General features: G+C 47.2%; 1 protein-coding gene across 1 annotated transcript in view; it reads left to right on the top strand.

Annotated features, from left to right (window-relative positions):
• LOC309400281 (DNA topoisomerase 2-beta-like) overlaps nt 1–27,215 on the top strand; it is a gene marked incomplete at both ends in the record, with an annotated part of 193,697 nt that overhangs the window by 63,551 nt on the left and 102,931 nt on the right. Inside the window, 5 exon segments of the mRNA XM_081968694.1 lie at nt 23,772–23,947; nt 23,950–23,962; nt 24,255–24,352; nt 24,840–25,052; nt 25,133–25,306. Coding sequence (XP_081824820.1) covers nt 23,772–23,947; nt 23,950–23,962; nt 24,255–24,352; nt 24,840–25,052; nt 25,133–25,306 — 674 coding nt within the window.

Genomic DNA, 27,215 nt, shown 5'->3' with positions numbered 1-27,215 from the left:
CTTGGAACCTGCTGAAAACCGCCGCCCAAAAAGCGTGTCTTTCTTTCTCAGTTACTCAGAGGCTTTCATATACGCCACCCTCCTCCCCCTCCTGCAAATGAGAGGTGCCTCAGAGACTCTAGATGTTAGATAGGGCAATGAGAAGGCAGACACTGGCTCAACACAACAACAGCTCTTTATTTCAACAGACAAGTATGTACAATACAGCAACTGTTCGGTCTGACAGCTCTCCTTTTATAGGGAGCTGTCAGACCTCTTAACCAATCAGATTAAACCTCTGTTCCCGCCGGAACAGAGGACCAGAGTGGAAACCATGGTAGCTAGTGTTAATATCTAACACCAGATTTCTCAGAATGCTAGATTGGGAAGTTAAAAACCTGGAATGGGATACAATCAAGCTTGATTCAAAGGCTTTGGCTGTGCTGCCACCCAAAAACCGCGATCTCTACCACCTGGAACTGCCCAAGAAGGGGCAGATGAAGTGGGCTCTGCAGAGATCGCGGTAACAGCATTTTTGGGTGGCAGCGCAGCGATCTCATGAGCCAAAGTCTTTGAATCAAGTTTGATTGTACCCCATTCCAGGTTTTTAACTTCGCAATCTAGCGTCCTGAGAAAAGCCTTTGTAGAGAGGAGACTGTTCCTCTTCTCTTCCTCCACCTGGGCTTTGCCCATTTTTTGGGCTGTTTTCAGGCCATTTTCTGGTGCTTTGGCGCCTGTGAAGACCAGGTGGCCCGTGCGCTGGAAGCCAGAAGAACATACTCTTGTTAGATGATCATGGGACTGTCCAGCATTGGTGTAAAAAATATGGTTAGCCTAAAATGTAATGTTCATTCAGGGCACATCCAACTCTTACTACCTTTCTCTCAAAGGTTGTCCAACAGGACATGGGGTAGTGCTATACAACTGAAGATGCATAGCATGATAAAAAGTAAGATGGGAATATATAAAGTAAATGTTTTTTGCTGTCTTAAGAATGAAATATGTAAACTCCTGCAGTGTGGTATCTTTAATTTCTTTTTAAATCTATCTCTTATTGTAAGAGTTAATTTGGGGGACAGGAGTGTTAAAATGATTATTTGTATTAAATATTAAAATGGAAGCAAGAATTTAGTTTATTATAAAATAATATGAATTGAATATATAAAAAGAAGGTACCATATTTTTCGGAGTATAAGACACTCCGGAGTATAAGACACACCTTAATTTGGGGGGAGGAAAATAAGAAAAAAAAAATTCTGCCTCTGCCTACCAGCATCCATCGGTATTCATCTGCCTAGCGTCCTTGCAGCAAACAGCCTGGTTAGCTTCAGCACATTAGCCTGATTCAGCAGGAGCAGTTTGAGTGACTGCCTTTGCAAAGAGAAGCTCCTTTGCAAACGGAGCTGCCTCTCAAATGGAGCTTTTGGAGGCTGTTTGAGAGGCTCTCCGTTTGAGAGGCCATGAGGAGGCTGAAGGGTGGGGGCGGGGGGGGGCTACATTCACTGTATAAGATGCACCCAAATTTTCACCCTCTCTTAGGGGGAGAAAAAGTGTGTCTTATACTCTGAAAAATACAGTACTTCAGTGAAGAAATGTAATATGAATTTCTGAATGTATAGTGCATTCAGAAAGTATTCAAAACCCCTTCACTTTTGTCAGTTTTGTTATGCTGCAGCCTGATTCTACAGTTGTTGAAATTCATTTTTTTCTCATTAATTACACTCATTACACTCAGTAACCCAAACTGAAATATCACATTGGCATAAGTATTCAGAACTTTTGCAATAACATGTGAAATTTAGCTCAGGTGCCTCCCATTTCTCTTGATAGCTGCTGACATGTTTCTACACCTTGATTGGAGTCCACCTGTGGTAAATTAAAATGACTGGACATGATTTGGAAAGACACACACCTCTATAGAAGGCCTCACAGCTGACAGTGCATACTGTAGTAACCTTCCCTTTGCATAGGAAATCAGTTACATACATGTAGTCAAATATGTTACATATTTGCATCCCATAATATCACACATGTTCATTAAAATGAGGTCTGACATCAGAAGGGGTGTAATTGTAAGGAAAAAGGTTGCTTGGAGTTCACAAAAGAGATAAACCAGACCCCAATTTGTATTAACAAACTTTTTCTTAGCTGGAGCTATTCTCCTGCCTGTTTATCAGTTTAGGAATGTTAAAAACTAATAAACCTGAACATCATTTTAAAAGAGGGAAAGTAAATCAAATTAAAATACAAAGTACCGTAACTATGTTAGTTAACAAGTTACAAAATCCATGGCATGTGCCCCTCAAAGGGGAGATGCAGATTTTTAGATAAGGGGAAGCAATACCTGATCTATATAGCTCCACCCCAGGATTTAATTTGCTGCTTTTTGAAACATTGTAAGATTACCCTGGTGAAATTTGGCTACAAAAATGTCAAGGGTTGGAATGTGGATGCAATACCTCTAGGAGGGAATATACTCTACTATCATTCCCCAAACTCCTTCAAACTGGGGGGGGGGGGGATTTAAGAATGGACCCAGAATTAAAGTAGAATAAAATATGAATAAAAATATAAGAATAAAGATGTGGCATAGAAGGGACAGTTAGAAGCCTGTTTCAAAAGATAAGGAAATGTCATCAACCTTCTACCACAACATGTTCCAGTAAATGTCCCTATGTCAAAAGTCCAAAACCACAAGGTTCAAATAAAGTTAGTTAATGCCACGTAGTCCATACCTGTAACAAAAAGGAGAAGTAAGACCCCCATCTACTTATAAGGCTTTTTCCCCAAAATAACCAATAAGAAATGAATTAAGTATTTCTGTGTTGCGTTGCTTTGAGAATGTATAAGAACGCGTTCATCAATAATAAAGGTTGTTCAGAAATTCGCAACTATAGCCATGGGCTAACTTTCTGAACCTGGCTGCCAAATAAACTCCTCCTGTATCCTGAGAAGTCTAAAGCCTGTCATTTTCTGCAACAATTCTGGTGACCGTGGGGCAGGACTTAGAGTGATATTTCGCTGAGGACGGAACGGACCGACTGATGCCCCATCGAGACCATCTCGCCCATCTTCAGGTGCCAACGGAGACCTTTCTCTGGAAGAGGGCTGATGACCTCTCTTGGGCATCCGGAGGACACCACCGATAGAAGAATCTGACCAGGATCAGGACAAGTTAATAAAAATTATGCTGGCTGAGAAAGAAGATGCCTGCAGGCAAGTATCAAAAGAATTGTAGACCCACTCGGTTAGGAGTGGAAGAGGGGGCCCGATCACCCCCCTGAGCCCGGGATAGTGTCCCTTCCAAACGGAACCGGCATATCCTAATGAGGCTCTAGGTTTGTGTGGGAGGTTAATCTGCTGCAGTTCCTGTTGGTGGCCACAGGTCCCAAGAAAGTGTGTTAGAAATAGAACATGGGAGGGGGGGAGCGTTCCTCGAATGCCTCTCCAGTGCATGTTGAAAAACTTCAAGAGAGCTTTTAGTGGAGATTATGGAGGTCCCAAACCCAACACTGGGGAGCTAAAAAGATTCTGTGAGAACGAATGGCCAAACTTTAATGTAGGATGGAAAACTTAAGGCACTTTTAATCCAGACATCATTTCAAAGGTACATCTGATCATAGCAGATGCTAAAACTGGTCACCCAGATCAATATCAGTATATTGACCAGAGGCAGATAGCAGTGCAAAAAAATCCTGACTGGCTCTGTAAATGTAAAAAGGAAGCCGTAAAGGTTTGTGTGGCCCGAATAAAAGGAAATAGTAAAAGCAAGGTCAAAATGAATCACCCTGAGAAAAAGCCTCTCCTCCAAACTGCACCCGATGAAGAAGAAGGCCCCCCTCCATATGCCCCTCTTTATCACCCAAGGCAACCTTCAAATGCCGGCGGTGGAATTAACCAAGGGGCAGTAGGACAAAGTGACCAGAGAGAAAGGCAAAAATTGGAAAGTCTGTCTGGTGGACCCCCTTCTCCTATAACCCAAAGAAATTCCCTCGTTGCTGCCCGAACCAGAAGTCAGCTCCTAGCTCCGCTGCGCTAAATGGATCAAAGGGTTATAGATGGACAGGGACAAGTAGAGATCCAGCCTTTGTTTCAATACATCCTGTTTGCAACCACAGACCTGTTGAATTGGAAACAACATTATGGACCGCTGTCCGCTAAGCTGCAGGAAGTCATTGACTTCTTTAGGGTCATTATCAGAACCCATAATCCAACATGGCAGGATTTGGAGCAATTAATGACTACTCTCCTTAATGGAGAAGAAAGAGAAAGGTTGAGTGGTGCCATTGGAAAAATCTTGAAACCTGCAGATGGAGAAAGCCTTCAAGCCGCACTAAATTTACGGTTTCCATGGCAAGATCCACAGTGGGACCCCTATAGCGATATGGCCCCCCTCCAGGATTATCAGGCATTAATTCTTCAAGGCTTAGAACAAGCTGCAAAACCTCCAGTAAACATGTCCAAACCCTCTCTCGTGATCCAAAAATCAGACGAAAGTCCCGAAGCCTTTTTCCAAAGGCTGGTCGATGCGTATAAAACCTACACCCCAATCAACCCCCTGGATCCCGAAAATGCCCGTATGCTAGCGTTCGCCTTCATATCTCAAAGAGCCCTGGACATTAGACACAAACTCCAGAAGCAAGATGGAGCCTTAGGGATGAATATAAGCCAATTAATGGAAATCGCTGGCAAAGTCTTTGTAAACAGAGAAAGAGTAGAAGAGAAAAAGAAGGATCATAGAATGCAACGCAAAGCCGAATTGCTGGCAGTTGCATTGTCAAATAAATCCCAAACCCAGAGCAGAGGTCAATGTAATTGGTGTAAAAAAGAAGGTCACTGGATGTTAGAGTGTCCCAAAAGGCTAGAAGCTGGGATAGGAGGGCAGGGAAGAGGACAGAATAGAAGAATGGAACCTGGTCGATTGAATAGAAAGGTCAAGATTTATGAATCCCCCGGGAGGGAGAAGAGGAATGAAGCCCCGTGGATTCCCGGGCAGAGACCGAAGACTGCCCCAAAGCGAGGCGGAAGCCATAAGCTTGGCTACGATAGACAAAAGGTCTGAAGACTGAAGGGGACCAGGGTTTAGTCCAGCCCCCCCCCCCCCCTTGAACCCTTGGTCCGAATGAAGATAGGGGGTAATAATGTAACCTTTTTGGTAGACAAAGGGACGTCAAGATCAGTAATTACAAAACCCTTGGCACCCATTTCCAATAATGTATGAAACATCCAAGGGGTTGATGGTCAGATAAACAGCCGCCCTGTGTTGAAGCCTTTAAAATGTTCCCTGAATGGAAGAGACACTTCCGGTTCCGGCGGCTGACGGCGACGGGCAGAGACTGCTCGCCCCGCGCATCCCCGGTGGGCTCCCCACTCCTTGGGGGGCACAGGACGCCCCGGAGAGGCGTTCTGCCGGAGGAGCGGCACGGCGGGAGGACCCCTGCATCGGCGGCGACCGTCGGGGGGCTCCCGCTTCGCTCCAGGTACCGAGGAGCGCAAAGGGGAGGCGCGCTGAAGCGTCTTCGCTGTGAGGCTGTCCGGAAGAAAAAAAGACAGTTGAAGGATGCAGCGGCAGTGCGGTGAGGTGTAGACTCCCTTCATACCTATTACCAACTCTAAAACTTGTCAGTTGTGTTAATTGGGAAGTACACGTTACTCCCACGTAACACCTCTCCTGCGCGAGCTGCACTGGCTACCTGTGGCCTTTCGGGTGCGTTTCAAGGTATTGATCACCATCTTTAAAGCGCTCCATGGCAGTGGACCTAGTTACCTGCAGGATCGCATCCTACCACACACGTCCCTGCGACCTATCCGCTCACACAGAGAGGGGCTCCTCCTGGTGCCGTCTGCTAGTCAATGCCAGCGGGCGACACCTAGGAGTAGATCCTTCTCTGTGATGGGCCCAACCCTCTGGAATGACCTCCCCCCTGACATTCGAACTACCACCGACCTCCGTTCCTTCCGGCAAAAGTTAAAGACTCACCTATTTCAATCAGCTGGCCTGGCACTTTCTTAGTTCTACCTCCCGGGGATTTATTCATTTTAATTGGGTTTGGGGTTTTAAAAAGTTTTTAATACACTATATACTATATTTAATATTTATTATTCTATGTACAGTCTTGCAACCTCCTCCACCTACATATTTAATTATTTAACTGTTCTGTATGTATTTTATAACGTATTTTAGTGACTGTACACCGCCCCGAGTCCCTTTCGGGAGAGGGGGCGGTCTATAGATATGAATAATAAATAAATAAATAAAAATAAAATAAATTGGAACTTTTGGCTAACTTGGAGAAGTGCGGCTGGAGGGGAGGGGGATTCCCCCCTCCCTTGGACAAGCGGCTAGAAACAAATGTGCTCGTAGCCCCAGGGAAGGAGGAGGGGGAGAGCCAAACCAAAGAGGTCACACTCCAACTAAATGGATCTTCAGATTTAAACCTTTAGGTTTTAAGACAATGGGATCTGGAAGCCTTGGGAACTTTGAATTTTGAAAACTTATTTGTTGCCTCAGTACCCGAAGTTGGCAGGGCAAGATGGCACACTTCCGTTGTCTTTATGAAAGGTGAACTTGACTCCACCTCTTAGCTTCAGGCTTCCGGTCTTTGTCTCTGTGTTATTTGGATAATTCTCTTGTGGACAGATAAATCTTTTGAACTCTCTCCAGTCCTTTCTTGTTGTGAAAATGATGAAATTTTTGTCTGTTGAGTCGTTGGGCTGGATGTAGAAGAAGTAGGTGCCGAGGCTGCTTTGCCTGAAGGTGGTTTTCTGGGCCCCATTGTCTGAGTTCAGAGATGAGTATAAATCTTTTACAAAAGAAATGGCGTCTGTGAAGCGCGCAGCCGAGCGAGTCCGAGAAGACAGGCAAATCCAAAAGTGAAAGTTAATCCTCAGTCACAGTTCCAAGCCAAGAAGTCACACACACACACACACACAAAAAAAAATCAAATGATCTAAATCCAGAAAGACCACATAGCAGGAGAAGCTCCAGGAGTCCTTCGGGGGGGGGGGGGGGGATTAATATAAAGCCAGACTTTCTTCAAAGGTAGTTTCAAAAGGTAGACTTCATTTATAAGTGCGAAGAAGAAGACGGAAGCAGGCCATCTGTCAGGCGTTCTAAATACCATGCAGAATTAAATCATTGTCCAAGGCAAAGTTATCCTTAAAGGTCCAATTTATTCATGCAGGCAAGTTAGCACATCTATGGAATTCCAACTCTAATGTTCTTCCTGGAATTCCACCCAGTTGAAAGTTCATGATCTATCCCCACACCCCATAATCCATCACATGTTCCAATCATCATCTTCCACGCTGGCATCTACACCCCTCTGCTTCCGGTCAGGTGTTGAGGTGCGGAGACAAAAGATGACCTTGGCTTCTATAAAAGAATGTCAACAATACATTCCACAATCCTACTCCTTTCTATTCCCCCCTCCCAACTACTACACTAATGAGACAGCAGAGGAAATTAATAAAAAGTGTGGCAGGCCAAAGATCCTAAAAAGAACATAACTACAGGCCTGACAGGCGGCCTCTCCTCAGAAGAAAAACGTTTCCTAAAAAGAGAATAACATAAAAGTTAACATAACAAAATTAACCACCTCTTCTCCCCCCAGGGAACCCCTTTGACTTATCGGGAAACTTCTCATTGAATTGCTTTACTAACTTCTCCACTTTTTGGTTCCCACTTTTCACCAAGTAACTTTAGACCAAGGGTAACCCTTCCAGTGCACTAAGTACTGTAAGCGACCCCTATTCAGCCTGGAATCTACAATTTTTTCCACCTCAGATTGTGTTTCCCCTTCCATCACTACAGGAGGAGAGTGAGCTTGGTTGGATGCTCTTCTGTTAGACCCAATTACTGGTTTCAACAAGCTACAATGAAATTCTGGGTCAATTTTCCGGGCTTCCGGTTCCGGCGGCTGACAGCGACGGGCAACTTGTTGCTCGCTCCGGCTCTCCGGTGGGCTTCCCCACTTCTTGGGGGGCACAGGATGCCCCGCAGAGGCGTCCTGCCAGAGGGGCGGCACCGCGGGGGATCCCTGGATCGGCGGCGGCCGGCGGGAGGTCCCCCGCCTTGCCCAAGGCACCGGGGAGCAGATCGGAGGAAGCGTGGGCGTCTTCGCTGAGAGGCTGTTCGGAGAAAAAGAAAACTGAAGGATGCGGCGGCGGAGCGGTGAGGCGTAGACTCCCTCCATCCCCATTACTAATTTAAAAACTCGTCAGTTGTGCAAACATTTTTTTCGGTTTGACTTGGAGAGGCGCGGCTGGAGGGGAGGGGTATTCCCCCCCCCCCTCGGACAAGAGGCTGGAAACAAATGTGCTCTCAGCCCCAAGGGAAGGAGGAGGGGGAGAGCCAAACCAAAGATGCCACACCCTACCTAAGTGGATTTTCGGACTTAAACCTAAAAAATAATGATCTGGAAACTTTGGGATTTTTGAACTTTGAAAACTTTATTTGTTGCCTCGAAACCCGAAGCTGGCAGGGCAAGATTGCACACTTCCGTTGTCTTTATGAAATGTGAAGCTTGACTCCACCTTCCAAACTTCAGGCTTCCGGTCTTTGTCTCCGTGCTACCTGGATGACTCTCTTGTTGATTGTTTGCCTTTGAACTCCTTGGAGTGAAAAACTTTTGCTCATCTGCCAGGGTGATTAGAAAATTCCCCTCTGCCTGGACTCTCTGTCTCCTGGACTCTCTTGGCTGTTCTACCCCTCTGACTGATCCTTCTTTATACTGACTGGACTCTTTACTTCATAAACAATGGCATCTAAAAGACCACCTCCTGGAAAGTCAGGCTTTGCTGCCTCTGCCCCGACATCTGCAACCTCCAGTCCTAGCACACAATCAACGTTAACAGCCTTCAAGCAACCTAAATCTACGGACCTGGAGTTTCATCAAATGTTTCAACAAATTCTACAGGGACAAGAGGAAATAAAGAGACAATTGAAGGAGATGAAAGAAGAAATTAAAGAGAACCAGGATAAAATTAATAAGAACTCACAGAGACTGGATCTTTTGGAAGACGGGGCGGCTGAGATGAGGGGGGGGATAGAGGGTGTGCAGAGGGGAAACAAAGAACTTGACACCCAACAAATGAAAATAGAGTTTGAGAGAATGTCTTTTTATCTTAGATTTCAAAACGTGATGGAGACAGATGATGAAAACATAAGGGACATCATGACAAACATTTTGGCTGAGTATATTCAGAAGGAGAAACAACAGATGGGGTGGGAAATAGACCTGGCTTATAGAGTAAACTCAGCTTATGCTAGAACACACAATGTTCCCAGGGAGGTACACATTAAATTTCTTAGGAAAAGTACAAGAGATGAAATCCTGAATGCACAAAGGGGGCAAGCCTTGACATATAAAGATAAGGAGATAACCATCCTGAAACAGATCCCCAAGAAAGTGAGGGAAAAAAGAAAAAGCTATTCGCAATTAGCGAAGAAATTATACAAGAAGGGGGTGTGGTTCAGATGGCTGATGCCTGAAGGTATGCTAATATTCTGGGAGGAGACAAGATTTAGGATTAATACACCCATAGAGGCGCAGGCCTTTATGGAGAAAAATAAACTCCTCCTAGAAAAACCAGATGATTCTTCAACAGACATACAAGACACGGGAGGGGCCGGAGCCCTGCCAGCGGGGGGAGATGGGGCGACAACAAGAAAGCTCAGATCACACAAATGAGTAAGAAAAGCCATCTGATATAAACTGATCGAAATTACCAATTGAATTTGCCAAAATTTGCAATTTTTCCCTTACCTTTCCCCTTTGTAAAATATAAAAAAACCAATAAAACTTTGTTTAAAAAAAAAAAAGAAATTCTGGGTCAATTTTCCCTAGACCTCTGGGTAGCCTGAGTTGAACTGTAACTGGGTTAACTATCTTCACTATTAGGAATGGACCTAGAAATTTTGGACCCAATTCCTTGCTAGGCATTCCTAATCTTATGTATTTGGTAGACACAAAAACTTTGTCCTCCACACGGTAGGGGTTTTGGAGCAAGCGATGTTTCTCAGCTTGCTTCGTGTAGGCTTCTGCCGCAATTGCTAGAGCCTTCTTCGTATTCTCCCATCCTTTCTTTAGCATGTCCATCCATTCACTCAAAGACATGAAGGAAGTAGGTTCTCTAGGCAACTCAGGCATGGCAACAACTTCCATGCCACTGGTAATCTGGAAACCCGCTAATCCTGTGCTGCTGTGGACCGCATCGTTGTATGCCACTTCGGAGAAGGGTAGCAAGTCCGACCAGTTGTCTTGCTGATAGTCTACAAAACACCGGATGAATTGTTCCACCACCGCATTGGCTCTCTCTGCTGTGCAGTTCATGCTGGGATGAACCTCTGAGCTCAGTTCTTGTGTGGACCCAATGGATCTCAGGACCTCTCTCCAGAACTTGGCTGTGAACTGGACTCCGCGGTCTGAAATGATCCTCTTGGGTACTCCGTGCAGGTGATAAATGTGTTTCACAAACATTTTCGCTAATTCGTTTGCGGATGGCAATCCTGAGCAAGCAATGAAGTGTGCCTGCTTAGAAACCAAATAAATAACAGTCCAAATTACTTTATTCCCACTGCTGTCTGGGAGTTCCACGATGAAGTCCATTGCGACCTCTTCCCATGGCCGTTTAGGGCTCTCTGCTGCAGGTGCTGTAGGTTCTGGGCTCTTGGATTCAATCATCCACGGCTGGCCCTTTTCCTCCTCCGAGGCCTCCCGCTTGGTAGGACTTTTCGTCACCTTAAGTTGAGGATCCTCTTCCAGAGGTTGTTTGGGCATTTCCCCCTCTGAGGCCTCCCCCTTGGTAGGACTCTTCGTCACCTTTAGTTGGGGATCCTCCTCCGGAGATTGTTTGCCCTTTTCCTCCTCCGAGGCCTGCCCCTTGGTAGGACACTTCGTCACCTTAAGTTGGGGATCCTCTTCCAGAGGTTGTTGGCCCAGATGACTCTTCTGTGGTGGCATCTGGGGCCCTCTCTTTACCGCCGTGGTGGTTGGTGCGCACGTTTGTGGCATGGGGGCTGGAGCCAAGCACTCTTTCGCTCTGTGGCCAAGTTGACAGCAATGGTGGCATTTTATTGGCCCCCACGAGGAATGGAACCTAGTTACATCTCTAAACTTAGGAACCGTTTCATCACATTGGCTTGCTCTCCACCTTGCAGCTTCCCCCTTGGTAAACCCTTCTTCCATGGTGGAGATTGCTTCTCTGTAGGAAGGTGGGGTAAGAACCAGTTGGGGCATTGCAGGTGCACCTTGTCCCGCTTCCCATCCTGCAGGCCTCTCTTTGGTAATCCCTTCTTCCATGGTGGAGATTGCTTCTCTGTAGGAAGGTGGGGTAAGAACCTTTTGGGGCATTGCAGGTGCACATTTTCCCACCATCCATCCCGCAGGCCTCCCTTTGGTAATACCTTCTTCCATGGAGATTTCTTCTCTGTAGGAAGGTGGGGTAAGAACCTTTTGGGGCCTTGCAGGGGAGACTGGAACCGGTGGGGAGGTCAATCCCTCGGTTGGCCACTGCCCAGTTTTCTGCCATGGTGCCATCTGCTGAGGGAGGGCAGGTGCCCACTGGCATTCCTCCCATCCATGACCTGGGGTTAAGACCCATCCCGGGGTTGCCTGCTTCACAGGTTGCAGCTCAACCAATGATGGCTGGCTAGGGGGTTTTACGTGCCAAGGACCCTCCTGCTGGCTTGGAGGAGTTATGGGCCAAGTAGGTGCCCTCTGCTGGCTTGGAGCATTTTCCCATATTGATGGCAATGGAGGTGGCCAGTGGCAACTCATCCATCCATACTCTGGGAAGAAAACCCAATCTGGTTTTGCTTCATTTACTGGTTGCAGCCCCATTTGTGGCTGGCAAGTGAAAGATGCTGGCCAAATCCCTTCTTGCTGTCTGGGTTGAAATTCCCATTTTGAAAGGGAATCTGTCTCCCACTTAGTTGCTGGGTAATAAGCCATTTCATTTATTGCTGTTTGGAAGGAATCAAAACCTCCATTCCAGGTTTTTTTCCAAGCCTTGCTTCCAAGCTGGGGGGAAGGAGGGGGAGCATGCACTCACCGAAATGGTCTGGGAAGCCCATCAGAGATGATTGTATGGGGATAGCTTGAATCTCCATTCCTTTCATCTTCTAACCGGGTGTAGAAAAGTCTTTTCCAGCCCCCTCCGTCCTCTTGCCAGATGCAATAAATCTTGAAACAGCATTCCATTGCCTTTGAAACTCTCAGCTTCTTATCACCAAAAGCTTTCTCATTATTACTTCGCTGATATTTTACGCTGTCCCGGTCAGCGTTGGGAATTCAGCACCCCCCATCACCAGCCCCTCCCCCCTTGCGAGGGGGAGGGTGATAGTGAATTATTTTAAAGGGTAGAGTTAGAATAATGTCAGGCGTTCTAAATACCATGCAGAATTAAATCATTGTCCAAGGCAAAGTTATCCTTAAAGGTCCAATTTATTCATGCAGGCAAGTTAGCACGTCTATGGAATTCCAACTCTAATGTTCTTCCTGGAATTCCACCCAGTTGAAAGTTCATGATCTATCCCCACACCCCATAATCCATCACATGTTCCAATCATCATCTTCCACGCTGGCATCTCCACCCCTCTGCTTCCGGTCAGGTGTTGAGGTGCGGAGACAAAAGATGACCTTGGCTTCTATAAAAGAATGTCAACAATACATTCCACAATCCTACTCCTTTCTATTCCCCCCTCCCAACTACTACACTAATGAGACAGCATAGGAAATTAATAAAAAGTGTGGCAGGCCAAAGATCCTAAAAAGAACATAACTACAGGCCTGACACTATCTTACCTCCCCCTTTCACAGGGAACCAGGAGCAGAACATCAAAAATTTCCATAAAGTTTTCAAAACAACTCAGCAATCACCTCTTGGAATTGTGATATAAATCTTTTCACATAGTTAGTTCAAGTGACTAATTCAACTTTTTTCTCTCTCACTCCATTCCAAGATTGAGAGATAGTCCAAATGCCGCTTTGCCTGAGAGGGGTAGAAAAAAAGAGAAACCCCCCTCCAATCTTCCAACTTCAAACAGATTGAATCCACAACTTATAAAAAGCTGCTGCTCATCAATTAAAAGCGATTAAGGAGATTGGAGCGAACTTCTCACCTTCAGCACTTCAGCCGCTGCATGTAATTAGTTATTTCCTTCCGGAATCCATTCAGCGAAGGTGCTGCTATGCACCCCCTACGCTCCCCGGCTCCTGAGGCGAAACGGGAAACCCCCCCCATGGCTGCCGCCTATCTGGGGGGGGGGGGGGGTTTCCAGCAAGCCGCCCTATGGCAGGTGGTCTCTCCAAGACCGCCTGTGCTCCTAAGAGGAGCCCACCGGAGAAGCGAACAGCGGACCAACATCCGTCACCTTCGGAAGCCGGAAGCGATCTCAAATTGCCCTCTTAGAAGTAGAGAAAGTGATTATGGAAGATAATCCCTAAAATGTGTATTGCTTGTACTCTTGCTTTTTCTGCTATTCTGTATCCTGCATGCTTATATTGTTAATATAACAGGCTGGACTCGATTGTGGGTATTAATAGAGTCTAGAAGGGGGGGGGGGGGATAAAGTAGAATAAAATATGAATTAAAATATAAGAATAAAGACGTGGCATAGAAGGGACAGTTAGAAGCCTGTTTCAAAAGATAAGGAAATGTCATCAACCTTCTACCACAACATGTTCCAGTAAATGTCCCTATGTCAAAAGTCCAAAACCACAAGGTTCAAATAAAGTTCGTTAATGCCACGTAGTCCATACCTGTAACAAAAAGGAGAAGTAAGACCCCCATCTACTTATAAGGCTTTTTCCCCAAAATAACCAATAAGAAATGAGTTAACTATTTCCGTGTTGCGCTGCTTTGAGAATGTACAAGAACGCGTGCATCAATAATAAAGGTTGTTCAGAAATTCGCAACTATAGCCATGGGCTAACTTTCTGAACCTGGCTGCCAAATAAACTCCTCCTGTATCCTGAGAAGTCTAAAGCCTGTCATTTTCTGCAACAGAATTGTGACTTGAATGACTTCTGTAGGCCATTGTTTAGGGAGGAGTGTGAGTTGCACACCAAAAAAAGGCTGTGTGCTTCAGTTGAGGTAAGTTCCAGATCCCAAATATATGAAATGGTTTACAGTAATTCTTCTGAGATTCTGGTAAAATGTATATTTATATTTAGGTGTGTGCTAAATTTGATATGTACATTTGAGGCTTCAGGTTAGCAATCTAGAAAGTCCTTCTGTCCTTTATGCTTTTGATCTGTTGACACGAATAAATATTTGTTTATTTATTTATTTATTTATTTCTTAGATTTTTAGACCGCCCCTCTGTTGTCTGGCAAACCAAGAAAAATATTAGACCTATGTCTACAACTACAAGAACAGGATTAAAACACTGCACATTAGAGTACATTAGTGTTCAGTACAATGATACAAAGCATGCTGAGCTGTATGACAAATATTTCCCAATCACAGAGACAATAGAGAGACTTGCACCTGCAAAATATTTGAATATTTTATCATGGGCATTAATGCACATTAAATATGTTTTAATTCCCCATTTTTCAAATTTTCTTCCTACAACGAGGTGTTCTCATGTTGACCTATCTGTTTTGGAATCCCAATGCATTGAATAAGTTTGCGTGGTGTTGTACAACACGGGTAGTGGCAAGGCTTGTAACCATCACATTGTTTTAACTAAAATATACTCTAAAATAGAGGCAAGATTCTAATTTGAAGATTGCAATTGGAACTACCACTTCTCTCAGCATTGAAAAAAAGATTATGATGCACACGATTGTGCACTGTCAATAACATCATTTTCTATGATGGACAGTGTGGCCATTGGTAGGATGTCATCCCCCATGTTGCATTGGAGAAAAGTTATTGGTGCACTTTGTGGTGCTCTACCAATGATAACATTGTATTGGTGTTTGCCTTGTTTATCTTAATTGCTCTAATACAGCATAGGACAGTGGTTCTCAATCTTTTCTTCATCATGGACCCCCTTTAAATACCTTTTGTGGTCACGGACCATGGCCATGGACCATCAAGACTTAATTCAAGATGTAAATCATAACATTTTTTCAAGCCTTCACAGACCCCCTGTGATGACATTGTGGCCCCCCAGGGGCCCACAGACCACAGGTTGAGAACCACTGGCACAGGATTCTGGTAACTGCAGTGACTCACTGCCCGTTTAACATCTGGTATCCTGTTGACTTCCTGCTATTTATGACTTATGGCGTTTCACCTGCCGGGCTACTCCTACTGCCTCTCCCCCTCTCACCCTTGCCATCTGCTATTTTATAACAACGAGCTACTACAAACTATCTGCCCTCTTCTGCCCACAATGGACCGCACCCAGGCCTCCATCTATTTATTTATTATCCATCTTCCAACCGATCACCTGACCAACATAAGATCTTCCCACTTAGTTGTGATCGTGGACATTGCTTTCCTCCCATTAGATCCTGGCTTACTGATTTTAACATCAACAGCACCCTGACTTTGTCATAGCTTTTTACCATTACGTACTCGAGGTCGGACTTGCTCCTGCTGCGGGAGTCCCCCCTCTCGCAGGCATGGCCCTTTGCCCCCTCCGGGGCCCACCTTGATGACGGGTTTGTGAACCCAGAGAGGTGGAGGAAGCGCAAACTTAGGGGGTTTTTAATGAAATGTTTTTTATCCTTTTTAGGGGGCTCCAGGGTGGGGGGGTGGGTTAATCAGGCCAGGAGAGGGACCAGTGCCAGGTGAACAGGTGAGTCCAGGAGGAAAGTGAGTGTAGTAGGGGGGGGGAGGGAGAATGACACTTCAACAGAGGGTTGCCCTATTACAACGGTCGTAGGGAGGGGTGGGTGCGAGGGCAGAAGAAGATCTCGTAGTCGGTTGGGAGACCGTGGCTGTTGGACACGCCCGGTCGTCTGTACCAACCCCCGCAGCCTAGGTGGCCAGGAACTACAGAGCCAGGGCCTGAGGCTGATGCTTTGCAATACAAGGTCCGTGACCAACAAGGCCCCCCTCATTAATGAGTTGATCTCAGAGGGGGAGCTGGACCTTGCAGGGATAACGGAGACCTGGTTGGGCCACGAGGGTGGCTTACCCCTCGTGGAGATGTGCCCACCGGGTTTCCGTGCATTCCATCAGCCCCGGGCCCTGGGTAAGGGTGGTGGGGTGGCGGTAGTTATACGGGAGGATCTGGAGCCAAGAGAGTTCACTTTACCTCAGATATCCGGGTGTGAGTCCCTTGGTGTGAAATGGGGCCCAGGGAGGCAGTGGGGTCTGCTGATTGTATACTTGGCTCCTCGCTATGCATCAGCAGCCCTGCCCGAGCTCCTCGAGCTGATCTCAGAAACGGCAGTTGAGACCCCCAAACTTATGGTTATGGGGGATTTCAACCTGCCGTCGACGGGGGAAGCATCCGAGGTGGCTCGGGAGTTCATGGCTTCCATGACAGCCATGGACCTGACCCAATTAATTCAGGGCCCCACACACGAGGGTGGTCACACGCTGGACCTTGTTTTTGTATCTGAACAGTGGACGAGTGATCTGGGAATAGGGGATGTAGTTATTACCCCCCTGTGAGAGAGTGGGAGGAGCTTCCTGGAGCTATGGCGGCTTACCCTTGAGCTCCGCATGCCTGCGGGGCTTGCCTGAGCGAGCAGGGATGCTACTGGGTCCTCTATACTAACTGGAAGGACTGGGTCCAGGAGAGGACCACCCTGGCTTTCCATCATGACCCCAACGGGTCCCCAGGGTGGTCTGGCGATTGGAGAAACCTGATGAAAATGCGAGGGTGAGAGAGCCGGAGAGCAGGAGAGAGAGCCAGCGCTGGCCGCTGCTACGGCTGCTTCCACCGCTTCCGCTGTGGAGACGCCGGACGTGGGACGGTGTGGGATGGCGCGGGACGGCGGGGCGAAGTCGGCTGGTGTGTGTGTGGCGTGTGTGTGAACATGCGGAGCGGCTGGGCGAAGTAGGAGCTATGCAAGCTATTGTCAGTGCTGGCTGTGCCGGGAGAGGCCGTGGAGCCGGGCTCTGGGAGCCCTGGAGGCCTGACGAAGTGCCGAAGCGCCAAAACGTTGGTGGGAGGATTGGAGGCCGGCTGAGGCGTCGGAGGCACTGGAGGTTGGTGGCAATGGCCCCTGGGGCTGGAGCGGCACGACACGGCGATTTGAGGTGCTGGACACACAGGGGATATACAGGGAGAGGCAATGGCGGCTGCTGGAGCAAAGGAGAGGGGAGGAGCGAAGGTAGCAGCCCTTTATCTTCCATCATTGACCATCTGCCCTGTTACTATCCCCGGTTTACCATCCACCGACCACCTGCTTCTTATTGTCTTCCTACTGTTTTTCTACTGCCCACCTATCCTTTGACCATCTACAGACTGATTGACTGGTCTGCTATACCCATCATCCCCACCTAGGACTTTTGGCTTTTATCATCGGTACCCAGGCCCTGGCTTTCTGCATCTCTCTGCATTTTCCTTTCTCCTGGACTCAATGCTGTAAGCAGCACCTATTTTAACATCTTTTTAAAGTGATTTTAACATCTGTAGCACCCTCAATCGATCTGAGGCCCTGCTGAACTATGGTTTATTTTTACTCAAGGGTAGACCTGATTTTATTGCGGGAGTCCCCCCTCTCGCAAATATGGCCCTCTGCCCTTTCGAGGGCCCACCTTAATGACGGATGCATTAATCCAGAGAGGTGGAAGAAGAGGAGGCTCCGGGGGTTTTTGTGTAAATGTTTTTTAAATGTTTTAAGGGGATCCAGGGTGGGGGGAGGGTTTAGCCAGACCAGGAATAGGAGTAGAGCCAGGCGAACAGGTGGGACTGAGGAGGAAGAGAGCGGAGTGGGGGAGGGGAGTCAGTATAATGTTCCTTTAGAGGGTTCCTATATTCCAACGGTCGCAGGAAGGGGTGGATGCGAGGACAGAAGAAGATTCTGCAGTCGGTTGGGAGACCGCGGGCGCTGGATACGCCCGGTCGTTTGTACCAACCCCCGCACTCTAGGTGGTCAGGGCTTACAGAGCCGAGGCATGAGGCTGATGTTGTGTAACGCAAGGTCCGTTGTTAATAAGGCCCCCCTCATCCATGATCTGGTTTCTGAGGGGGAGCCGGACCTTGCAGGGATCACGGAAACCTGGTTGGGCCACGAGGGGGGTTTGCCCCTCGTGGAAATGTGCCCACCAGGATACCGTGTATTCCATCAGCCTCGTGCCCGGGGTAGGGGTGGTGGGGTAGCGGTCATTATACGGGAAGTCCTGGCACCGAGAGAATTCACCGTACCTCAGATATCTGGATGTGAGACTCTAGGTGTGAGATGGGGCCCAGGGAGTCAGTTGGGCCTGCTGATTGCATACTTGGCTCCTCACTATGCATCAGCGGCCCTGCCAGAGCTCCTCGAGGTGATTGCGGAGGTGGCGGTTGAGACCCCCAAACTATTAGTCATGGGGGACTTCAACCTGCCATCGACGGGTGAATCATCCGAGGCAGCCCGGGAGTTCATGGCTTCCATGACAGCCTTGGACCTGACCCAAATAATTCAGGGCCCCACACACGAGGGAGGCCACATGCTGGACCTTGTTTTCATCTCTGGTCGATGGAAGAGTGATCTGGGAATAGGGGATCAGGTTATCACTCCCCTGTCATGGTCAGATCACTCGCTTCTCCGGCTGGACTTCCCTGACGCCACCCCCCATCGCGGGGAGGCGGAACCAGAAGATCTTAGATGGTTCCGCCCCAGGCGACTGATGGAACCACATAGGTTCCAGACGGAGCTTGGGCCACTTCCTGTAGCCCTGACCCGCTCCCGGACGGAGGACCTGGTGGCCGCATGGAACAGTGCGGTGGCCGGGGCCTTGGACCGGGTGGCGCCCTTGCGGCCTCTCCGGTGGCAGCGAACCACCCTGGCCCCTTGGTTCACCGAGTAGCTGAGGGTGATGAAGCGCCACAAGAGACGCCTAGAGAGCAGATGGAGATCCTCTCGTGCCGAATCTGACCGAACACAGGTAAGAGCCCATTTACGGACCTACCTTGTGGCACTAAGGGTGGCTAAACGTCGATATTACGCCACCCTTATTGCATCTGCAGAAAACCGCCCTGCCGCCCTGTTTCGGGTGACCCGCTCCCTCCTTTCACAGAGGTCGCGGGAAGCCCCTTTACAGGGGAAGGCAGAGGAATTTGGGGAATATCTGCAGGACAAAATCGCTCAGATCCGGAGCGAATGGGTCCCCCTCAGTGATCGTGGGGAGACACCGGAGGCGAGTCTTGAGGTACCACTCTGGGAGGAGTTTGACTCTGTTGCCGCCGAGGATATGGACAGGCTACGCGGGCGACTGCGGGCCACCACATGTTTATTGGACCCGTGTCCCTCCTGGCTTGTACTGGCAGCCTGGGAGGTTACACGAGACTGGCTCCTGGGGCTGGTGAACGCCTCGCTGGGGGAGGGGTTCCTACCAACCGCCTTGAAAGAGGCGGTGGTGAGGCCCCTACTTAAGAGGCCTTCCCTGGACCCAGTAGAGTTAGCCAATTATCGTCCTGTCTCCAACCTTCCCTTTTTAGCGAAGGTTGTTAAGAGTGTGGTGGCGCAGCAGTTCCCTCGACACCTGGAGGAAATTACTTATCTAGACCCGCGCCAGTCCGGTTTCCGACCCGGCCACAGCACGGAGACGGCTTTGGTCGCGTTGGTGGATGATCTCTGGAGGGCGAAGGATGGGGGTTGTTCCTCCATCCTAGTCCTGTTAGATCTCTCAGCGGCTTTCGATACCATCGACCATGGTATCCTATTGCGTCGACTGGAGGGGATGGGGGTGAGGGGCACCGTTTTGCGGTGGTTCTCCTCCTTCCTCTCCGGTCGGACGCAATGTGTGTTGGCGGGGGAGCAGAGGCCGCTCACGTGTGGAGTGCCACAGGGGTCGGTCCTCTCTCCTCTCCTGTTCAACACATACATGAAACCGCTGGGCGAGATCATTCGAAGATTCGGGGTTGAGTGCCATCTGTATGCAGATGACACTCAGTTGTACATCTCTACCCCGAACCACCCCAACGAAGCCGTCGAGGTGATGTCCCGGTGTCTGGAAGCCGTGCAGGTCTGGATGGGTGACAACAGACTCAAGCTCAACCCTTCCAAGACGGAGTGGCTGTGGCTACCGGCGCCCCGCTTTAGCCAATGTGTTCCATCTCTGGCCATCGGGGGGGAACAACTGCCCCCGGTGGATAGGGCACGCAATTTGGGCATCCTCCTAGATTCCCGGCTGTCGCTAGATGATCATGTGACGGCCGTGGCTAGGGGGGCGTTCCACCAGGTTCGCCTGGTGCGCCAATTGCGCCCCTTACTAGAGCGGGACGCCCTTTGCACAGTCACTCATGCCCTAGTGACTTCCCGTCTTGATTACTGTAATGCTCTCTACATGGGGCTCCCCTTGAGATGCACCCGAAGGCTCCAGCTGGTTCAGAATGCAGCCGCGTGGGTTATTATGGGGAGTACTAGGTACTCCCATGTAACACCTTTCCTGCGTGAGCTGCACTGGCTGCCTGTGGCTTTTCGGGTGCGTTTCAAGGTGTTGATTGTCATCTTCAAAGCGCTCCATGGCTCGGGACCTAGTTACCTGCAGGATTGCATTCTACCCCATACATCCCTGCGACCAATCCGCTCTCACAGAGAGGGTCTCCTCTGGGTACCTTCCGCTAAACAGTGCGGGCGGGCGGTGCCTAGGAATAGGGCCTTCTCTGTGATGGGCCCAACCCTCTGGAACGACCTCCCCCCCCGATATTAGAACCACCTCGGATCTCCGCTCCTTCCGCAAGAAACTCAAGACCCACCTGTTTCGATTAGCCGGCCTGGCCTAATTGTAATTGTAATTGTATTTACAGGGAACATCTATTACTAACCTTCCTGGATGGCTTTTTAAATTTTAAATTGGGGTTTTAAACTGGTTTTAAAATTGTTTTAATTATTTAAATTGGTTTTGGGTTTTATACACAGACGGTATGTGTGCATTGTTTTGTTTGATGTCTTATGTTATGTTTTGTTGTCTTGAACATGAACGGTCTGTACACCGCCCCGAGTCCCTACGGGGAGAGGGGGCGGTCTATAAATTCAATAAACCTTAAACCTTAAACCTGTCATGGTCAGATCACTCATCTCTCCGGCTCGACTTCCCTGGCGCTACCCCCCACCGCGGGGAGGCGGAACCAGACTGTCCAAGCTGGTACCGCCCCAGGCGCCTGATGGAACCAGATAGATTCCAGACGGAGCTTGGGCCACTTCCTGTAGACCTGACCCGCTCTCAGTCGGAGGACCTAGTGACCGCCTGGAATAGGGCGGCTGCCGGGGCCTTGGACCGGGTTGCACCTTTGCGGCCTCTCCTACGGCAACGAACCACCCTGGCTCCTTGGTTCACCGAGGACCTGAGGGTGATGAAACGCCATAGGAGACGCCTAGAGAGCAGGTGGAGGTCCTCGCGCTCCGAATCTGATCGAACACAGGTAAGAGCCTATTCATGGACTTACCTTGTGGCATTAAGAGCGGCCAAACGTAGACATTGCGCCACTCTTATTGCGTCCGCCGATAACCGCCCTGCTGCCCTGTTTCGGGTAACCCACTCCCTCTTATTACAGAGGCCGCGGGAAGCGCCTTTACAGGGCAGAGCACAGGAGTTTGGAGAATATCTGCAGGATAAAATCGCTCAGATCCGGAGTGGATGGGCCCCCTTCAGTGGACCAGAGGAGTCGTCAGCAGCGAGTCTTGAGAGACCATTCTGGGAGGAGTTTGATTCTGTTGCCCCCGAGGATTTGGACAGGTTGCGTGGACGGCTGCGACCCACTACATGTTTATTGGACCCGTGCCCCTCCTGGCTGGTACTGGCATCCTTGGAGGTGACACGAGGCTGGCTCCTGGGCCTAGTGAACGCCTCATTGGGTGAGGGGTCACTACCGGCCGCCTTGAAAGAGGCGGTGGTGAGGCCCTTACTCAAGAGGCCTTCCCTGGACCCGATGGAACTAGCTAATTATCGTCCTGTCTCCAACCTTCCCTTTTTAGCGAAGGTTGTAGAGAATGTGGTGGCACAGCAGTTTCCGCGACACCTGGAAGAAACCGATTATCTAGACCCGCGCCAGTCCGGTTTCCGACCCGGTCACAGCACGGAGACGGCCTTGGTCGCGTTGGTCGATGATCTCTGGAGGGCCAGGGATAGGGGTTGTTCCTCTATCCTGGTCCTATTAGATCTATCAGCGGCTTTTGATACCATCGACCATGGTATCCTATTGCGCCGGCTGGAGGGGATGGGAGTTGGGGGCACCGTTTTGCAGTGGTTCGGCTCCTACCTCTCCGACCAGACGCAATGTGTGTTGGCAGGGGGGCAGAGGTCGGCCCTGAGGTCACTCACTTGTGGGGTGCCGCAGGGGTCGGTCATCTCGCCCCTTCTGTTCAACACATACGTGAAGCCGCTGGGTGAGATCATCCGTGGTTTTGGGGTTGGATACCATCTGTACGCTGATGACACTCAGCTGTACATTTCCACCCCTAACCACCCCAATGAGGCCGTTGAAATGATGTCCCGGTGTTTGGAAGCTGTCCGGGTCTGGATGGGGGACAACAGACTCAAGCTTAACCCCTCCAAGACTGAGTGGCTGTGGTTACCGGCGCCTCGGTTCAACCAGTTGATTCCATCACTGGCCATAGGGGGCGAACAACTGCCCCCTGTGGAACGGGCGCGCAATTTGGGCGTCCTCCTAGATGTCCGGCTGTCGATGGATGACCATGTGGCAGCCGTGGCAAGGGGGGCGTTCCACCAGGTTCGCCTGGTGTGCCAATTGCGCCCCCTATTGGACCGGGATGCCTTACGCACAGTCACTCATGCGCTGGTGACGTCTCGTCTGGACTACTGCAATGCTCTCTACATGGTGCTCCCCTTGAGATGTACCCGAAGACTACAGCTAGTACAGAATGCGGCCGCGCGGGCCATCATGGGGAGTACTAGGTACTCCCACATAACACCTTTCCTGCGCGAGCTGCACTGGCTACCTGTGGTTTTTCGGGTGCGTTTCAAGGTGTTGATCACCATCTTCAAAGCGCTCCATGGCACAGGGCCTAGTTACCTGCGGGATCGCATTCTACCACATACATCCCTGCGACCAATTCGCTCACACAGGGAGGGACTCCTCCGGGTGCCGTCCACCAAGCAATGCCAACGGGCGGCGCCTAGGAGTAGAGCCTTCTCTGTGATGGGCCCAACCCTCTGGAATGACCTCCCCCCCGATATTAGAACTACTACCGACTTCCGCTCCTTCCGACAAAAACTTAAGACTCACCTGTTCCGACTAGCCGGCCTGGCCCACTTATAGTTCTACTCTTACCTCCTGGCGGATATTTTATTTGGGATAGCTTTTAAGGTTAATGTTTTTAACTTTTTAAATTTTTTAAAAAAATTTTAATCTAACTTAACTAAATTGTACAGGGAACTTCTACTACCTCCTCCACTCCTATGTTTAATTTATTTATTGTATACTTATAACATGTATATTTACTGTTCAACTATTTTAATATGACTGTACACTGCCCCGAGTCTCTTTTGAGAGAGGGGCGGTCTAGAAATCCAATAAAGTTAAGTTAAGCTCACTGATAATCAGGTAGCTTGTGAATTTGTGAAATGTTGTTACTCATCTTATTGAGGAACTCTTCATCTGAAGAATTCTAGGGGATGTCTGGAACACAGAAAACTCCTACTCCATACTTTTAATTAATGTATGATAAGACTGTATCATTTGGCTTACATTGTTGAAAACTACATGGGAGGCAACTTTTCTGGGGTTAAATTGTTTATTATTTTCACTTCCAGTGAGTCAAATATTGTAAGTATTTGGAATAATGGAAAAGGTATTCCTGTTGTGGAACATAAAGTGGAAAAGATGTATGTTCCTGCCTTAATTTTTGGACAGCTGTTAACATCCAGTAATTATGATGATGATGAAAAAAAAAAGTTACAGGTAATACACTTTGTTCAGCATAACCTATAACCTATATAATTATTTTTAAGTAGTAATAGCAATTTTGTGGTATTTGATGTTTTAATTCATGGAAGTTAAGAGCTTTGTAAGTGGAACCAAGTGGAAGATTTAACTTCACATTCCTGCTGCAAATTCAAAAAGTACTACAGTAGTTGTTTGTTAAAACACAATATAACATTGCTGATGCATGGTTTGTGTCAGTGGGGAAAGGTCAGTGTAAGCAGTAACATTTTGGGAAATATTCTTTTCTAAATGTTCCTTACCTTTTCAGCTGGTCGTAATGGGTATGGTGCAAAACTTTGTAATATATTCAGTACAAAGTTTACAGTTGAGACTGCTTGCAACGAATACAAACATAGTTTTAAACAGGTATGATTGTTTCCCTTTCAGATCATAAGAGTATTTCTCTTATTAAAAAACCAGGAAAATAGAATTTATCCAAATACATATAATTGTAGAAGCATATCTCTGTTCTTTTAGTCTTAATGGAGAACGTGCCAAAAATATTGTTCTTCAGAAGCCTGGATTTCCCCGCCACTTTATTCAGTATCCAGTCAGTATTTCATAAATTAATTTAGTGTTGATGTGGGAAATAGTCACATTGTATTTAGTGCATTAACACATAATGTGAACATGTGGATTCATTTTTTTAAAGAAAAATATAAAATAATTAAAATATAATATTTTTCAACATATCCTTAATGTATTAGTTTATATGGAAACTAAATGGAAAAAAATCATTAATTTTGACTGAATGAAAAGCATTTCTTTACAGCTGCTGGTTTTTTTTTTCAGAGGACAGGACAATTTTCTATTAATGCGTATGTGTGTTCTTTATTTTTTGCTTTAAATAAAGACCTGGATGAATAATATGATGAAGACTTCAGATCCCAAGATTAAACATTTTGAAGGGGATGACTATACGTGTGTGACATTCCAACCAGATATTTCTAAGTTTAAGATGGAAAAGCTTAATAAAGATACAATAGCCCTTATGACAAGAAGAGTTTATGATTTGGCAGGAGCATGTAAAGGAGTCAAAGTTATGCTTAATGGAAAGAAACTACCTTTAAGAGCTTTAGTAAAATATTTATATAATGGAATTATATGTGTTCGAAGCAGAATGTGATTATTTTTGTTAAATCCTAGGTGAATGGCTTTCGTAGTTACGTTGACCTTTATGTAAAGGACAAGTTAGATGAAACTGGACTTGCTCTAAAAGTTATTCATGAACTTGCTAATGAACGCTGGGATGTCTGTCTTACTTTAAGTGAGAAGGGATTCCAGCAAATTAGTTTTGTGAACAGTATTGCTGCCACAAAGGTGAGTTACTTTGCATACTTCAGAGTGGTTAAAATAATACACAGCATAATGTTTGACATGAAATTAATGTGCTTTTGACTTTTATCTTTATGAATAGTTTTATATTCATAAAAACAAAAATGCAATGACATTAAAATCACTGAGCTAATTTGGTATTGTTCATACATATGCCTCAGGAAAGTAATGCAAATATTTTACAATAAGTTGTGAAAGTAATGTCAAATGAATAATTAATTTAATATAATTTAAAAAGTAAATAAAATGTAAAAATAGAACTTCAGTTACATGATTTGAGAAATTCTGGTATCAACATCTCTTACATGACTTAAAACTATAGTATGTTATTACCGTATTTTTCGGAGTATAAGACACACCGGAGTATAAGACACACCAAGGTTTTGAAGAGGCAAATTTTTAAAAAATGAGGTAGGTAGATAGAGGGATAGCCAGGGAGAGAAAGAGAGAGAAATACAGTAGGTAGGTAGGGAGAGAGAGTAGTTAGGTAGGTAGGTAGATAAAGGGATATACAGGTGAAATTCGAAAAATTAGAATATCATGCAAAAGTTCATTTATTTCAGTAATGCAACTTAAAAGGTGAAACTAATATATGAGATAGACTCATTACATGCAAAGCAAGATAGTTCAAGCCGTGATGTGTCATAATTGTGATGATTACGGCTTACAGCTCATGAAAACCCCAAATACACAATCTCAGAAAATTAGAATATTGTGAAAAGTTGCAATATTCTAGGCTCAAAGTGTCCCACTCTAATCAGCTAATTAGGCCATAACACCTGCAAAGGGTTCCTGAGCCTTTAAATGGTCTCTCAGTCTGGTTCAGTAGGAATCACAATCATGGGAAAGACTGCTGACCTGACAGTTGTGCAGAAAACCATCATTGACACCCTCCATAAGGAGGGAAAGCCTCAAAAGGTCATTGCAAAAGAAGTTGGATGTTCCCAAAGTGCTGTATCAAAGCACATTAATAGAAAGTTATGTGGAAGGGAAAAGTGTGGAAGAAAAAGGTGCACAAGCAGCAGGGATGACAGCAGCCTGGAGAGTATTGTCAGGAAAAGGCAATTCAAAAGTGTTGAGGACTTTCACAAGGAGTGGACTGAGGCTGAGTCAGTGCATCAAGAGCCACCACACACAGACGGATCCTGGACATGGGCTCCAAATGTCGTATTCCTCTTGTCAAGCCACTCCTGAACAACAAACAACATCAGAAGCGTCTTACCTGGGCTAAAGAAAAACAGACCTGGTCTGTTGCTCAGTGGTCCAAAGTCCTCTTTTCTGATGAGAGCAACTTTTGCATCTCATTTGGAAACCAAGGACCCAGAGTATGGAGGAAGAATGGAGAGGCACACACTGCAACAAGCTTGAAATCCAGTGTGAAGTTTCCACAGTCTGTGTTGATTTGGGGAGCCATGTCATCTGCTGGTGTTGGTACACTGTGCTTCATAAGTCCAGGGTCAACGCAGCCGTCTACCAGGAGATTTTGGAGCACTTCATGCTTCCTTCCACAGACGAGCTTTATGGGGATGCTGACTTCATTTTCCAGCAGGACTTGGCACCTGCCCACATTGCCAAAAGCACCAAAACCTGGTTCAATGACTGTGCGATTACTGTGCTTGATAATCTATGGGGCATTGCCAAGAGAAAGATGAGAGACATGAGACTGAACAATGCAGAAGAGCTGAAGGCCGCTATTGAAGCATCCTGGTCTTCCATAACACCTCAGCAGTGCCACAGGCTGATAGCTTCCATGCCATGCCGCATTGAGGCAGTAATTGCTGCAAAAGGGGCCCAAACCAAGTGCTGAGTACATATGCATGCTTATACTTTTCAGAGGTCCGATATTGTTCTATGTACAATCCTTGTTTTATTGATTGCACGTAATATTCTAATT

Source organism: Natrix helvetica (genome assembly GCF_964273705.1).
Source record: "Natrix helvetica genome assembly, chromosome: W".
Classification (NCBI taxonomy): domain Eukaryota; kingdom Metazoa; phylum Chordata; class Lepidosauria; order Squamata; family Natricidae; genus Natrix; species Natrix helvetica.
The sequence above is the reverse complement of the archived record's forward strand: the minus strand, read 5'-3'. Positions and strand labels throughout refer to the sequence as shown.